This window comes from Penaeus monodon, unplaced genomic scaffold (genome assembly GCF_015228065.2).
Source record: "Penaeus monodon isolate SGIC_2016 unplaced genomic scaffold, NSTDA_Pmon_1 PmonScaffold_6489, whole genome shotgun sequence".
Lineage (NCBI taxonomy): Eukaryota > Metazoa > Arthropoda > Malacostraca > Decapoda > Penaeidae > Penaeus > Penaeus monodon.
This window is the reverse complement of record NW_023661538.1, coordinates 1-17396: the sequence shown is the minus strand read 5'-3', so window position 1 is coordinate 17396 and position 17396 is coordinate 1. Positions and strand designations below refer to the sequence as shown.

General features: G+C 43.1%; 1 protein-coding gene across 1 annotated transcript; it reads left to right on the top strand.

Annotated features, from left to right (window-relative positions):
- Positions 1-1330: 1330 nt before the first annotated feature.
- Positions 1331-16980, top strand: LOC119571479 (the record flags this gene model as incomplete). Its single annotated transcript, XM_037918767.1, has 5 exons — positions 1331-1514; positions 15973-16109; positions 16256-16319; positions 16499-16641; positions 16869-16980. Coding segments are annotated over 5 exons (640 nt in total), but the record flags the coding sequence as incomplete, so codon positions are not given.
- Positions 16981-17396: the final 416 nt, after the last annotated feature.

Below are 17396 nucleotides of genomic sequence, written 5' to 3'. Positions count from 1 at the left end.
GAGAAAAAGGCAAAAAAAGAAATAAAGAGAGATAAAAAAGAATAGAGAGAATAAAAAAATAACAGAAGGAAAAGAAAAAAGCACAACACAGAAATACATACGCCTCCTCGATTAGGGTTTACGATTTTGGCTAGAATTGACTTTTCATTGGCTGAGGTCCGCGAGGGGGCGGAGTTACCATGCTATAAATACAGAAACTGTGCGAGCGCGAAATCACTCTTTCCAATCTTGTGGGGTAAGTACTGATACATTTGCTCTCCTATAATCCGATTTTTAAAAGCGGACTTGGTATTTAGGGGGTGGGTTTATGTAAAATGGGTTTTGCTGAACGCCAACATTCAACATTCTATTTGTTTACCTGAATTTTGCAATTTTATGGAAACTTTTGTAAGGAGGGTTTTACTAAAAGTATTCTTTCATTTATTTATTTTATTCTATTCAATTTTTATTGGTTATGAACGTCCCAATTTCAATTGTATTGTTGCCCCTTTCTTGCTTTTCTTATAATCTGTGCTTCCATTCTTTTAAAATATTTTGTTATCACATATATTCTTAACAAGGTAAAGGAGACAAAATGATGGTCCTCAAGGTCCGTTAGCAGCTCTCCCTCTGCATTTCCAAGGTCATTCCCCAAAGATCACGCTTCAGCCAAAACGCCCTTCTCCTTTTCGTTTATTTTTCCTTCCATATTTTTGCGTTTGTCTCCTTATTCTTTCATCTTCTCCATGTTCTGTTTCATCGTCTTTTTTACCCTACACTGTGTTGTCTCGCTTGTCTCTTCTCTGGTCTTGTTCAACCCTTTCCCATTTCTCTTTCTCTCTGCTTCTCTTTCTCACTCTATTCCCCCTCTTTATCTCTTCTCTCTCTCCCTTTCTCTATCATTCTCATTCTATCTCCCTTTTTCCCTCTTCACTCATTTTTTATTTTTCTCTACTTCATTTTCTATCTCCTCTCCCTCTCCCTTCTCTCTTTCTCTCTCTCTCTTGCCACCCCTCTCTCTTCCATTTCTCTCTTTTTCTCCCTCTTTTCCTCTCTCCTCCCTTCTCCCTCTATCCCTCTCTCTCTTTCTTCACTTTCTCAATCTATCCTTCTTTCGCTCGCTCTCACTCTTTCTCTTTATCTCCCTCTATTTATAACTATTATCTACCTTCTTCTCACTTTCTGTCTCTGTCTCTCCCTCTTGCTATCGTTATCCCTCCTTTTTATTTATCTGCCAGCCTCTCTTTCTGATATCTCTTTCTCTCCCTCCACTTTTTTCTTTTCTTTTTTCTCTTCTTGGAAACAAAGGAGATTATCCTGGCCTAAAACTGTTTTAAAAAATCTCATGAAGTGCCAGGAGTCATTATTGCCCATGATTCATGTCAAGAAAAGTCTGCCTTCAGTCGCGGCCACGTGTCCCGAGAGCGAGCAGATCCACTGCGGAACCAGCGATCGCTGCACGAGGATCCGCTACATCTGCGACGGAGACAACGACTGCGGCGACTATTCCCACGAGGAGAGCGCCATCTGCGGGGGTGGGTGTTGAGTCTCTTTGTGGCACTCTAGGGGAAGGGGGAAATAAACTACAAGTCCAGCTCTATGGGAACCTCAAACTCAAATACGAATCGCTGTCGAGTTTATTAAGGCAAAAGTAAATTTAGAGCAAAAAGCTGCTAGAACGATTACGGGATACTCAAATGTCTAGTTTGCCCTTTTATCTGTTTACCTTTTAGAACTTTCTGTTTGAAAACTTTTTTTGTAATCAAACAGAATGCTCACTAGTCAAACAACAATGATGAAATCAGAGGACCCTTTTTATAACGACCAAAAAAATATTTTCAACATAACAAGACCACGTAGGGCTCTCGTAGATAAAATGGACCTCTCCTTCTCAGCCTAATCTTTCCTGCCGACATTAACCTTTCCCTACAACCCCACTGCAGGCTTGGCGCAATGGAGTACTGCGAGCGAGCTCCGTCAGGTGTCCAGGATGGAGACACCAAAGCGTCCCCATAGCCGCTACTGCGAGCTCTCCGACCGCCGGGGGGGGGACCTGGCATGCGTCTGTGTCCCGGTAAGGATAATGAAATGAGTCGGCTTTGGAGATCTCATTTGGAAAATGCATATGCGTGTGACCCAGTGTTGGCCATTTTACAAATACGAACATTTTTCCCTGCCACAGATGTTAGGAAGAAACTTCGACCTCTTGAAGAGGATCGTCCTGCCGTCAGAAGAATCTGTTGGGGAGTCAAAAGAAGTCGGTGAAAATGAAAAAAGTTAATTATGTGTAATTTTGCCTTGGAATCCCTTTTCTTGCTAGTCATCTTCATTACTCTAATAAACGAATTTTGCTGGGGAAGTGCCAAAAGAAGTCGGTAAAAAAGGCCTTGGAACCCCTGTTTGCTATTTGACTAGTTCTTTTTAGTAGATCTATAAAGCATTTCTCTGTTTTTTCCTTTTTTTTCTTTTCATATGCTCCCTTCCTCCCCCTTCCTAGTGAGACACTCAAGCATGGAAGAGGTCGAGGCCTTGGGAGAAGAATTCCTTGAAAGATCAACGCTACCATCAGCCACCCGACTGCCTCAGTTCTACACCCGTGTGGGCGATCGTGCCTGTCCATCTTCTCTTTGGAAAGGTGCTTATTGTACTCCTTATGTTAATTAACGGTTAGGGTATGACCCCCCTCTCTCTATCTATCTATCTCTATCTCTATCTATCTCTTCTCTCTTCGTCTCTCTCCTCTCTCCTCTCCTCTCTCACTCTCCGTTTCTATTCTCCCTCCCTGCCTTCTCCAACTTCCCCGTCAATCTCTTTATCCTTCCTTTATCTACACAGATATTGCATAATCCGTACATCCTCCTACCATTTTTCACGAGTGGCCCTTGCGTTCTTTTCAACCGTGAGTCTCCTCGCAGGTCAACTGGGGAGAAGCTCGTTCCTTCTGCAAGGCGATTGGCGGCGACCTTCTCACCCTCCATGAGGGCGCAGACAAGTTCCACGAGCTCGTCCGCCCCCTCCGCGAGCACCGTGAGTGTCGCCTTGACCTTCCGATGGATCGGATATGTTGGCAATGTGCTTCACCCTTTACTACATTAGGCTTGGATTGGAAACTCCTTTTCTGGATTAGTTACTACACGGACAATGACCACATTTGCTAGTTCTCAGTTTTTTCAACAACCAGCGGGTGACAATATGTCACTTGTTTACAAGCAAAGATGGTCGGCGTAATTTTTTCGCTCAAAGATCGGGTGGGATAGTTTTTGTCATTATTTTCATTAATATTATTTTGCAGATATTGTATCAGATTTCTGGGGGGGAGAAATTTGAAGAACGAGACGCGGGTGGACATGGATCGATGGCGCCCCAGGGAAATGGGCACCCCCTTTGGACCCTCAGGTAAAACACTCCCCATCCTTCGCTTCCCTCAGGGGGTCCTGTGGAATTCTAATCACCTGGGCCCCTAGCTCCTTTACTTTCTTCTCTGTACTCTTTGCAATCAGAACTATTATTCGCTGCCTGCTTTTCTCTAACTTTCGTATAAGGTCAAAGTAAAACACTGAATGAATTTAAGATGCGAGCTCTCACCTCATTCCAAAGTTGCTTCTCTCACCCCTTTCAAGGAACATTGGAGCCATCTTGCCTTTGGCAGAACACGCGATCTTTCTCCGTCTTGTAAATAGATATAGAGTGCATATATACAGCGCGGGTTTGGATAAAGCTAAATGGAAAGTGACTAAAAATTATGTCTCCCTCTAACGCTCACCACCGTTCCCTCACTTCCACTACTAAAAAGTAAAAAGAGACCATAAAAGTAATGCAAAACGCCCTTCAGGGCAGTGACCAAAAAACATTAGAGAAACCATCACACTGTATAATATCTCCCACTCTCCTGTCCCCCCCTCCTCCAGGTCTACCAGTGACTGCGAGCCTCGCACTACTCACCAATTTACAACTCAACGCGCGTGCCAACGAGGGAAACCCGCTACCACTACCAGCAGGCGCCCCACACTCCCGCCGAAGGGCCACTGCGCCGCCCTCAACTACGAGAACTTCTTCTACTTGAGCGACGAGCTGTGCTGGAACTGAAGAGTCCTTTGTGTTTTTTCCCGGGGGAAGGTTTTGTCGATCCCAAGCCCCTTTGTGTCCTCAGAATGCATGAGTGCTTTTCCTTTGTCTTTACGCACTCTAAAACCTGGATCCCTACTTATCTTGCATTACTGTATTCTGAATTGAAAAAAAAAAAAAAGTTTCAAATGTTTCTACTGATACTTTTTTTAACTGTCTGCAATAAAAAAATATATAAATATTTTACTTTTTCGTGAATCCTCTTTCCTAAGTATGCTTGTTATGCATTATATAAATATTTTATATATATATATATATATATATTTATATTAAATATTATATATATGTATATTAAAGTATTATGCGATGTGTGTGTGTTTATATAATATATGTGTGTTTGTTTGGTGTGTGTTACGTCTATTTTACATACATATGTATATACATACATATATATATTCACTTGAATCGTTCTATCAAAAATAACTTCAAGAAGCAATATTTTAATACAGAAACTGTTACATACCTTCTACATACCTGCTTTCCCCTCCTAAATCTCGCCCCTTACACACACATCTCCTCTTTGTATTATCTCCTTTCCCTTCCTTATATCCTTCCTTCCTTCCCTCCCTCTCTCCCTCCTTCCCCCCTTTCCCCTCACCCCCCTTTTCCTATTCCTTCTTCCCTCCCTCCTCCACTTCCTACCTTTCTCCCTTTACTCTTTCTCTAACCCCTCCCTCCACCTCCTTCCCTTCGTTCATCCCCCTATCTCTTCTTCCCACTATCCCACCTCCTACTCCTCCCTCCCTTCTCCTACTCCTCACTCCCTCAATTCCTTCCAACCCCTCCCTCTCTCCCTCCCTCAGCCTGCAGAGGAAGCAGCTTGACTAGACATGGCCGCGTCACTGCGTATGTTGTATGCAAAGAGTGTAGAAGGCTGCAGAGAGAACACTTATCAACAGGAGGACCTTAGAGCTGAATGTTGGCGAGTCTTATGCAGCATGGTGGGGTGGGTGTATTGATGGGGTGGGTCAGGACCCTTACAAGGGCACCCTGAACTCACCAAAGTAACTTTGGGTGACAAAGGCGTGCCATCAAGCAGCCAAGGCCCACAGACTATCTAAACATGAAGTTGCGACCTTCCAAATTTTTTTGACAGGAAAAATAACTAACCCCTCATGCTTTGTTAAGCAGCTGCATCTCGTAAGGGAATCTTATAAGTTTTACGAACCTCTCCTCTCATTCCAATTGATCTTCCTCTCCTTTCCCAAAGGGGAAGTTTGAGCCATCTGGCCCTTTGCAGACACGCAATCTTTTTCCGTCTTGTAAAATAGATATGAGTGATATATACAGCGCAGGTTATTGGATAAAGCTAGAATGGAAAGTACGTACACGATTATGTCTCCCCATCTAACGCTACCCCACTGATTCCCTCACTTCCACTACTTAAAAGTAAGAAACAGCATAAAAGTAATCCAATTGCTCTTCGAGGAGCATGGTCGTAACAAAGCATTACAGAAAGACCATCACCACTGGATAATATGTTCCCTCTCCTCCTCTGCGTCCTCCAGGTCTACATGCGACTGCCGAGCTCGCACTATACTCATTCATTCACACTCAATCGCGCGTGTCCAACGATGGATTGATGATTGATTATTGTAAATTATCTGCCGCGTTTAACAGCTAAGGTGCATTAGCGGCGAAATACCTTGTTAACTAGAAATAATTAAAATGTTTAAAACTTTAAAAAATTATCAAATGAATATCTTACAATAGCAATAAATAGATAAATCCAACGAACATAAATATTATGCTCTAATTGTGCATAAAATGAATATGCAGGTAAACATTCTGCATAGTATATATGTTATGCGAAATATTAGCTCCTAAGAAAATTCGTAGAAGCCCTCTATGTCACAATCTTCCCCCATATACAGTTTTCAGTGTAATATTGGGGGAGACTAAGGTCATACGTCTTTGTTTCTGGAATGTTGCATATCTACCTCTTTCCACTACCATGTGCGCGATCGTTAATGGCTCTTTGGCATCCTTCCACAGAAGAACGGAAGTGCTTCATTTGCGATCTTAGCCATCATTGCGCGACCATGATTCTCAGTCTTGTGTGCCTCAATTCTTAGTCTTTGTTAATACAATTTCCACTTTTGCGGTGTAGGGATGCGATGCTAGTTTGACCGCAACTGCCAACCGATTCATCTCGACTTGTTTCTCGGCATGTTTTTGTTTTTTCTAGGTTGTATGCCTCCATTTTTTCCCGTCCGTTTTAGCACGCATAAGCAACTTCACTCTAGGATGCTGTTTCCAGGTCGGTGTGTGGAGAGGAAGATAAACGACATCACAGGCTGAGACAGCAGACTGCCTGCCTTCTGATCAGCTCGCTCATTCCCACTGATACCACATTCGCGGGCTCCCCAACATAGATTTTATCTTTTTACTGTTTGACTGTCAGTCAAGCCATCTTGACCTCCCTCCTGACTGGATGTGATAGAGTTTGCAGCTTTTTTTTTCCGCCCCCCCCCCCCTTGATTGGCTTGCAAGGCACTACGAATTCACAATTATCACACGAGAATGTTCGTAAGATCTGCTATATCATCTTTAACGCTGTCGCGGATGGCATGTATACTGTTGACTCAGTGAAGATGCGAGGCTGCTAGAAGAAGAACTGTGCCATATGCATGTCCTTCCTTCTCGCTCACTGCTGCAGAGCCCACCCATTTTTCAGATGTTTTCGAACCATCGTAATAGTGCCTCTGATCCTTGGTACTTTATGATAAGTCGGCTGAAAGAAGGAGTATCTCTTAGAACTTCTGCTTCTGATTTCTTCCCCTTTCTCCCAATTCCACCAGATCACTCGCGGCTTGATTAGTCCAAGGTAGGAAATTGGGAATTCCAACAGCCAGAACTTAGACGAGGTATTTATAAATTAAGATCTTCCACAATATTCCTCTTCTGCCTACCAGAGGATCGGTCTATTCCTCAAGGGGTTGGAAACCAATTTTGGATGAGGGATCCTGGAATCCTTTTGTGTGTCTCGTGTCAGTCACAGATGCATGTATTCCTAGGTGTAATGAAGAGGTGGTTCTCCACTCTCACATACAGGGACGGCCACAGGTGAAGACCTGAAGCCCCAGTACAATTTCTGAGAGCTTCTTTATGAACCGATCTAACATCCGAGAACTGGAGTTGCAGATGATTAAGCTTCACATCCATAATCAGCTACTTACTATAAGCGTCGCAAAAGCCGCAAAGCGTTGTGCGCTCTGCACCCAAGATAGATGCTGAAGAACCCGCAAAATACTAAGTGCTTTTAGTAAGCCTTTACTTTCAACGTTTGTGTGAGGCCCCATGTAAGTTCTGAGTCCAAAAATTAGACCCAAGTACTTCACCTCTTGGACACATTTGCAGTGGGTGTTGGCTTCCTGAAATAGAGGGAAGGAGTGGAATTTTTCCTCGTTTGTGGAACTGCATAAGCCATGGTCTGCTTGGGAAATTTGAACCCATGATAGTTGTCCACTTACACCTGATTACTGCGCTGCATGTGTCCTTGCACTCCTGGTAAGCTTCCTCCTGGGCGTACAGTGTAAAGTCCATCCACATACAGATTACATGAGACAGAACTGGAACAACCTTTCCAATGTCATTTATAGCATGGCAAACAGGGTCACAACTTAAATACTCACTCCTTGTTGGACCCCCGTACCACTGATCTTTCCAGGTAGTAGAACAACTGTTTCCCCCTACGACCTCTTTTTAAATTTCCCTGTTAGGGCAAGGAAGTTTTGTATGAAGGTAGGTATGCTGCACTACTTAAACCAATGTCATACCACTTCCTTGCGTTATGCTATGCTTTCCAGTTGGTTGAATCACGAGACTTCTTTTCAAGGTCAAGAAGAACTGCTACCTGTTGACTCGCTGGTGCGAAGGTAATTTCTGTATAGCATTGCCATCCTTACAAGTCGATCTGTGGTCGATCTCAATCTTCTAAACCCATATTGATATGGGTCAGTACACATGTTTTTCCTTTTCTAGCAGGCCATGTTCACATCCCTGAAGTTTACCGTTTCTCCCATCCCTTGCAGCATGCAGTCTGGGTGCAGATGAAATTGGTCTGTAATTTTCCTGGTTGGGAGAGCATCCTTCAGCCATGTATTCATGGACAGTAATGATTATAACTCTTTCCTGTGGGATTGGCACTGTACCTCCCCTATATATCCTATTGAATAGGTCCAACAGAACTGCTGGGAGCTCTCTGGCAATGAGGGATTCATTTGAGGTATGAATTACGTCCACTTCCTGGGGCCAGTCTTAATGGCAGGGCTGCAAAGACAGAAGTCCATCGCCTTGCGCAAGAAAATGGCAAGTTGTATGGGTAAGTTCTGGCTGCAGTCCTACTGAAGAACGACACTGGGTTGTCGATCCTGTTCGCCCGAAGAGTGGAGATCGCAGTGGAATATGCTCCCGAGAATCTCTTCCATGGATTTAGCTAGCTCATCGCAACCATCTTTTTTTTTCTGTGTGGATGATATTGTGCCGATCAATCTTCAAAGCAGGTGGTGACAGGTGATGTTCTCTTTCAGAGACTCTTACGCAACCTTGTCCCCTACAAACCCATGCTAAGGGCTGTACTCCAGAGGTGTAATCAAGGAGACTACTGTTCGATCCATGACCGTCCGCTACCTCCTTTTTAGAGCACTCGCCTGGCCTCGGCTCGGTCTTTTATTGTGATAATGGTGTGATCAGGTTACAGTCTAACTGTGGCGTCGTTTCAGACTGCCTTCATGCAGCTTTTCTTGCCTCTGACAGCTTGTTTCTGCCATTCATGGACCACCATGGTACCGGGGGTGCGACGTAATGCCCACTACTTTTGGAATGGATGCTTACTAGTGCGTGCAATGTGAATTCCGTGATGTGAAGTGATTATCAAATCTTGAACACATGGAAATATTCACAGATCCAGAAATACTGGCGTTGATCTAAAGATTCCAGTCCCGCATGTTACAATTCGCCACTCTGGCAACTCCATTGGCTAGAATACTTTCACCTCCTCCAAAAGTAGTGGAAAATGGGCGCTTCGCTTGTAGGTGTCTTCCACAGATGAGCCTGGTGCAGTGAAATTCCATCTGTGAAATCAGGTGAACAATTGACAGGTCCTATATTGGAGAATGTCCCAGTTTGAGAAGGTTGGATAAAGTGGTATGTGGGGGTCACTGTTCAATAAAACTGCATCTATCTTAGGAGTCAAGGCCCTCCAAGGCCTTCCTCGAGGGTTGACACAAATTGTCTCCCCAGAGGTGATGTCCGACGCATTGTAAAGAAGCATCTCCGGAGTAGAAATGGATGTGGAAACTGCTCAAGTAGATTTTCCAAATCATTAATGTTTAAAGAAAAGTATTGGAGGAAGGGTAGAATAACTCCACAGTGTAGGTTCGTGTCAGCCTATTCTCACAGCCTTCACCTGACAGATGTTGTCTGCAGGTGGATGGCCGGAAAGGAATATTCCGTGACGTACCAGTACTTGCTACTCCTCCATGAGGTCCATTGTTCAAAAGTCCCATAAATGGGCTTGGAATTTGAATCCTCTCAGGGAAATCGGATTGAGTTTCCCTGGTCATAATACTTCTGTAAGCATACACGAAACTGGTTATATTAAAGCTATCAAGATTTTGCAGTTCCTTCACCATTTTTGGCATGAATTCCCTTAGCTGTTCATGGTACTTTAGGGGGTATCCAGTTTGCTTTAAAGCTATTTTTTTCTATAGGTTTTATGGCAAAAATCCAACGAAAAAGAAATACTAAGCACCTGTGTGCACAAGGTTTGCCCTTACAACCTTTCAGGCTGTCCCTTGTCCAGGATCTGTGGTAGAGTCTTTTTAGGTTTGTTTACCATGGAACGTACAGTTTTCCACAAGGGTTCACTTTTTACAGGGCTCGGAATATTCTTTGCTGGGCAAGAATGGACTGTCCTTATGCTTCAGGGGCATTCTGCCTAGCAGCAGAGCCCTGTGGATTTGGGTGTGCAGCTGGAGCTGTCCACGATTTTGGACCCTTGAGCCTCTTCCTGACGGCTCAAAGAACCCCACTTGAATATGAGTCTTTTTGAACGACTCAAGATTCCTTTGTCCTGGGCAAGGGCAAACCCGAGCCTTGGTTCAGGGGCATTCTGCCTAAGCAAGCGAGGCCCCTGTAATGTGTGGCAGCTGGGGCTGTCACCATTGAGGCCTCTGGAGCTCCCTGATGGTCTCACAAAGACGCTACTTTGGGAGAGAGGAGTCTCCTCATAGAACCGCCCGTCCATCACTCTACTCCGTTTCTGGTGCATCGGATATTCACCAAGAGGCATTTTCAGCATATTGGGGATTCTGATGTTTGAAAGAGTGGGCAGAGTGTGTGGTGTAGATATTGAGGGCAAGGGTTGGGATGTGAAGGAGGGCATGAGCAGACCGAAGCAAGGATTACCTGTCCCTGTGCACATCGCCACGGGCACGTCGCTTTGCTCGGAACTAACGTTCTCCTTGCTCTTATTATCAAACTTTCTCAATTTTGTACCGTTTAACACCTGCTTTGAAGAAGCTTCAGTGATTCTTCTTTGCAGTGGTAACACATATAGGTCTTGGACTGGACAGTTTGTCATCTGCTTGATGAATCTGTCGTCCCACAATTTGGTTTCACACATATTCTCTGGTTTTCCAGTTTCTGGCTTAATAAACGGCAAGAGTTGGCTCCATGCCCATAGACCCTGGCAGTGGAAGCACCACGCATAGGGTTGGGCACCTATGGCTTTACCTTGAGGTGGTACTCCTGCCAACTTAACTGATTCTGGAAGGACCAACGTATTAAAAGTTAGAAGGATAGCTGTGTAGACTGTTCCTAAACCGTGCCACGTTTCTTCTTAAACGTTTACTGCCATACTTAAACAATTCTCTAGTTCCCTCTAAGCAGTGTTTTATTCTCTTCAGAGCGTACCTCGCTGCGTGTGGTCCTCGGAAAAGACAATTCCTCTTACACTGATTGAGGGTTTTGATGAGGAGTAAACATGAAACTTGAGGGCCCCAGGCTGTTAGTCATATCGCACTCAGACGGTCACTCTCAGTCTGGTGACCGAAGACTCCTCAACTATCAGCGTACCATCTCGCTTGTGGGAATTGATAGCTGGATCGACCGTTGACCATACATCAACTATTTTTCCTATGTACTTCAAAAATATCAAAGATCCATGATTGATACACCTCCATGGTCTTCACTACTAGGTATTCACTATTATAAATATTCTCATATTTAACCATGTACGCATATTTCCTTAGTGGATTGAGGGAGGACTTTTCCCCTTGTTACCTGGTTGGCGCCCGAGAACCATACAATTCCCATTCTGCCCTTTGGAAGCGGAAAGGCTTCCAAGTGACAACATGTGATGGTTCCAGACAGGGAATGGTCGGGGGAATATGGCGTAAGTCCTCGTAGGGAGGAGACTAGGATCTGAGTAATGTAGATTTTAAGAAAGTTTTGTAGGTACTCATACATAGACAAATTCTTCATAATTTCCTCACCCCCCCACCCACCATGGAGTCCAACGAGGGAAGCTATAGTTGGCTCAAATCTCCCAACAGCCACCGGGTATGAGGAAATATACGCATGCCAACTATTAGCAAGTAGCTGATGGCATTCGTGCGGTGACCAAAAAAATAAAACAAGAAAAAAAATAAAAAAAGTAGTAAAAAGAAGAAAAAAGGGAAAAAAAAAAAACAAACACGCACACAAAACATTAAACGCGAAATGTTGGTGGTGAAGCAACAAAGAAAACAGATAAAAAAACATTAACTAAAATAAATAATGAAAAATATGCTCTACCTGCCTGCATAGTTCCTCTTGATGGCGGCGCTAGCCATATTTTTACGCAGCCTCATGATGACTTGAACCGGTGCCTTGGATCAAGCCACCGTCTAACCAGAATAAAGGTACCCGAGAGAGACTAGGTGTGTTGCTAGCTGCAGGGGCCAGAGCGTGCAGCATCACTCAACCTCCAGGACTCTGTATCCTGGTATCACGGGATGCCACGCACTGGCAAACACACGATTGGGAGTTCCTCTCTCTGGGCTCCAGATGGATGAACCGGGGTGGAGTACTACCAGCTCACGTCTCTCATCAGGCCGTGAGGTGCACCAGGAGGGCCTCATCTTCCGCTGTCTTTCGACCCTCCATATGGGTAGCCCTCTGGTCCAGGCGTCCCAGATCAATTGGAACTCAAGCCCCCCACCGCGGGCCACAGGCGGCTTCTGGTTAGGAGGGGCCAAACGAGGTTGACCTGCTCCACTACCATCAGGCGCCCCACACTTCCCCCGTGATACCACTGCGCCGCCCTCATACTTCGAGAATTTCTATTGACGACGAACTGTCCGGCTCAAAGTCTGTGTGCTTGTTCCGAGGAAGGTTTAGGCGATCCCAAGCCACTTTGTGTCCTCAAAATGCATTGAGTGCTTTTCCTTTGTCTTTACTCACTCATGAACCTTTGGATCCCCTTCTTGTTGACTGCAGTGCTAACTGTATTCTCAACAGAAAAAAAAACATTGTTACAACTGTATCTACTAATACATTGTTAACTGTCTGCAATTAAAATTTAAAACAACATTTTTACTTTTTTCGTGAAATCCTGTTTTCATAAGCATGTACGCTTGTTATACATTATATATAATGTGTGTGTGTCGGCCTTATACCTTATACTGTTCAGTAAAGTATTCCGAGTCAGAAACCGAATTGTTAATTTTAAAAATATATTAATGAATCAAAATCTAGTTCCCCACTCTTTTCTTTAAACATTGTATCAATATCAAGCAGAAAAAAAAGAAATTCTGTATTTTGCTAGTTTTACATTTGTTTAAATAGTCAAAGTATATATAAAACTACAATATAGATTAACACAATGATTATCCCCTATTATAAACTTTTCAGTCCCGTCATCACCAATTGTTTATACTGGCATGGCACACCTTACCTGAAAACACCAACACATGTTCCCTAGGTAAATCTAAAGAAATATCACCACATAACATCCAAATATACACAAATAAAATGGCTAAAAAGTACAACAGAATACAACATAACACATTGTATTCTAATCCAAAAAAAATATAACAAGAAATTACCCAAACTGGCTATTACCTATACAGTAACAAACAGTGTCCATGGACAATCAAAAATAAACCCCTTATCATATCAAAAGACCCAATACAGAAACCTGGAGAAGAAATTTGAAAATCAAGGACTGGTGACCTGGAACACAATCACCAGAATATGTTATGAAATTTGTCTCCACCAAAAGACATTTAAATATCAAAGTGAAAAGAACATCTAATCGAAATATCATGACATCAGCATTTAAACATCAAGCCAAACAGATATTCAGTCACTACGATATTAATGTTATGTTTAATCTTGTTAAACAAGCATTGATAATATCTATTATATACACACTTATTAACATAATGGAACATCATATTATATTAAACAGAATAACATTGCAATAAATGAATTAGAGTGTTTTGAATTTGAATTTTAATACACACACACACAATATATATGTTGTTTGATGTGAATGTGTTTTGTGACTTATATAATATAATATATAATATATATATATATATATATATATATATATATATATATATATATATATATATACGTGTGTGTGTGTACTATATATATGAGTATATGTATGTATATATACAGTATATCTATTTACTGATACATATGTGCAAATGTTAAATATCTGTGTATGGTCTATATAAACTCTCAAACACCCACACACGGGCTCACACACACACAGATACACACACACACACATGGAAGAAAAACACAATACCCAAACTAGATTTATGTATGGGGCTTTGATCCATTGTATCAACACGGAAGAGTGATTTTGCTTACACCAATAGATGTATAATAGAGAGATAGAAAGCAGAGAGGCAGAGAAAGGAGATACAGATAAACAGACAGAAACACAAAACACCTACACACACACACACACATCACACAACACTTAGAGAGGGAGATGAGCGACTAACAGGCAGAGAAAACAGAGATAAGAGAGGAGAGAGACTAACGGCGAGAAATAGAGAGAGATACAGACACACAGCAGATAGACAGACAGAGAAACAAGGGGAAGAGAAACAAAAGCAAAACACAAAAACAGAAAATACATACGCCTCATCGATTAGGCTGTTTACGATTGGCTAGAATATGACTTTTCATTGCTGAGTCACGCCGAGGGGGCGGGTTACCAGCATAAATACAGAACTGTGCGAGCGCGAAATCACTCTTCAATCTTGTGTGGTAAGTACTGATAAATTTGGGCTCTCCATTATCCGATTTTTAGAAAGCGAGACTTGGTAGTTTAGTGGGTGGATTATGTAAAAATATGTTGCTAACGCCAACATTCAACATTTCTATTTGTTACCTGAATGTTCCAATTTTCATGGACTTTTGTTATAGGCGGTTTACTGAAGGTATTCTTTATTATTAATTTATTTTTATTTCTATTCATTTTTATTGGTTAGTGACACGTGCGATATGTCAATTCTATATGGCCCCTTTCTTGTTTTCTTACTAATCATGTGCTTCCATCTTTTAAAATATGATGTATCAACATATATTCTTAAACAAGGTCCAGGAGGACAACATGATGGTCCTCAAGTCCTGTTAGCAAGCTCTCCTCTCCATTCCAAGTCAGTCTCCAAGGTCCGGGTCAGCCAAAACGCCTTCTCCTTATCGATTATTTTCCTTCCATATTGTTTGAGATCGTACTCCTTAATTCTTTCATACTTTCCATGTTCTGTATCATAGTCTTTTTAGTTACCATACACTGCGTGTTGTCTCGCTGTGTTTTCTTGGTCGGCTGTTCAAGCTCCACTTCTTCTCTCTCTGGCCTTTCTACTTTATCACTCTATTCCCCCTTTTATCTCTTTCTCTCTCTCCCTCTTTCTCTTTCACTCATTTTTTTGACTTTCTTTTTCTCTCTCTCTGCCACCCCTCTCGCTTCAATTTTTTCTCTCCTTCTTTCTCCCCTGTTCCTCTCTCTCTCCCTTTCTCCCTCTATCCTCTCTCCTCTTTCTCTCGATTTTAATCTATCCTTCTTTCGCTCGCTCTCACTCTTCTTCATCTCCCTCTATTTATAACTATTTATTACCTTTCTTTCTCACTTACTGTATCTGTTCTGTCTCTACCTATTGCTATCGTTATCCCTCTTTTTATTATTGCAGCCTCTCTTTTGATACTCTTCTCTCCCTCCACTTTTTTCTGTTCTTGCTCTCTCTCTTGTGGAAACAAAGGAGATATCCATAGGCCTAAAACTGTTTAAAAATCTCATGAAGTGCAAGGAGTCATTAGTGTCATGATAATGTAAAGAGATGTCTGCCTTCAGTCGCGGCCACTGTGTCCCGAGAGCGAGCCGATCCACTGCGAACCAGCGAATCGGCGCACGAGGATCCGCTACATCTGCGACGGGAAGACAACGACTGCGGCGAACTATTCGACGAGCGACGAGCGCCATCTGCGAGGCAGTGGGGTGTGTTGAGTCTCTGTGTGGCACTTAGGGGAAGGGGAACTAAACTCCAAGTCCAGCTCCTATGGGAAACCTCAAACTCAAATAAGAATCGCTGTCAAGTTTATAAGGGCAAAGTGATTTTAGGTGCAATAGCGATAGACGATTACGGGCTACTCACTTACTTGTCCTAGTTTGCCTCCTTACATCTGATTTACCTTTGAGAACTACTGTTTTGAAAAAACTTTTGGCGTGTAATCAAAAGAAATATCACAAACATAACAATGACACCGTAGGCTCCTGTATAGAGTACATGTGACCTCTCCTTCCTCAACACTAATCTTTCTGCGACATAACCTTTCCTACCAACACCCCAATGCAGGCTTGGCGCAATGAGTACTGCGAGCGAGGCTCCGTCAGGTGTCGCAGGATGGGAGACACCAACTGCGTCACCATCAGCCGCTACTGCGAGCTCTCCGACCCGCCGTGTGAGGGGGACCTGGACATGCGTCTGTGCCAGGTAAGGATCTCACAAGGCTCTTAGTGTTACAGGATGATGAAATGGAGTCGCTTTGGAGATCTCTGACGTGTTTATGTATATGTACATGCGTGTGACCATGTGTTTGGCCATCTTTACACATTACGTAACACTTTCTCGTGCCACAGATGTTGAGGGAAGAACAACTTCGACCTCTTGAAGAGATCATCCTGCCGTCAGAAGAATCTGCTGGTGAGTACAAAAGAAGTCTGTGAAAAAAATGCAAATAAAGATTATTGATGTCGACCTGAGCATTAGTAGAGGTTTCGCCCTTGGAAGCCCCTGTTTGCTATTTCATCTTCTTTAGTAGCTCTATAAATCATTTCTCTGTTTTTCCTTTCTTCTCTATCTATCATTTCTCCCTTTCCTAGTGAGACACTCAACCGTGGAAGAGGTCGAGGCTTTGGGAGAAGAATTCCTTGAAAAGATCAACACTACCATCAGGCACCCCGACTGCCCTCAGTTCTACACCCGTGTGGGCGATCGGTGCCTGTCCATCTTCTTCTTTGGAAAGGTGCGTTAATTGTACTCCTTGTGTGTTAATTAACGGTTAGGGTGTGACACCTTTCCTCTCTTTTTCTCCCTCTTCTCTCTTTCTCCCTCTCTACCTTTTTCCAATCCTTCTCCTGTCAATCTCTTTATCCTTCCTTATCTACCATATATTGCAATGCTTGCGTACATCCTCCTACCATTTTCACGAGTGGCCCTTGCGTTCTTTTCCAACCGTGAGTCTCCTCGCAGGTCAACTGGGGAGAAGCTCGTTCCTTCTGCAAGGTGATTGGCGGCGACCTTCTCACCCTCCATGACGGCGCAGAGAAGTTCCACGAACTCGTCCACCTCCTCCGCGAGCACCGTGAGTGTCCGCGTTGACCTACTGATGGATCGGATATGTTGGGAATGTGCTTCATCCTTACTTCACTTGGTTGGATTATAGATCTTTTTGGATCGATACACTAGACAAAGATCAATTTGCTGTTTTCATATTTCAAAATAACAGGCGGGGAAATATATCACTTGTTTAGCAAGATGTCGGCGTAATATTCGCTCAAAGATCGGGAGGATGGATTTTGTCATTAATCTTTTTATCTATGTATCAAGACGGGGGAGTTTTTAAGACAGAGCGGTCTCATGATCGATGCGCCCCCATGGAAATTACTTTTGGAACTCAGTAAAACACGTAGACATTATGCGTGCTCAGGGGATCCAGTGGAAATACCTACACCTGTGTAGCTCCTTTTTGCTCTCTGTATGCTGGACTGCTTTCTCTAA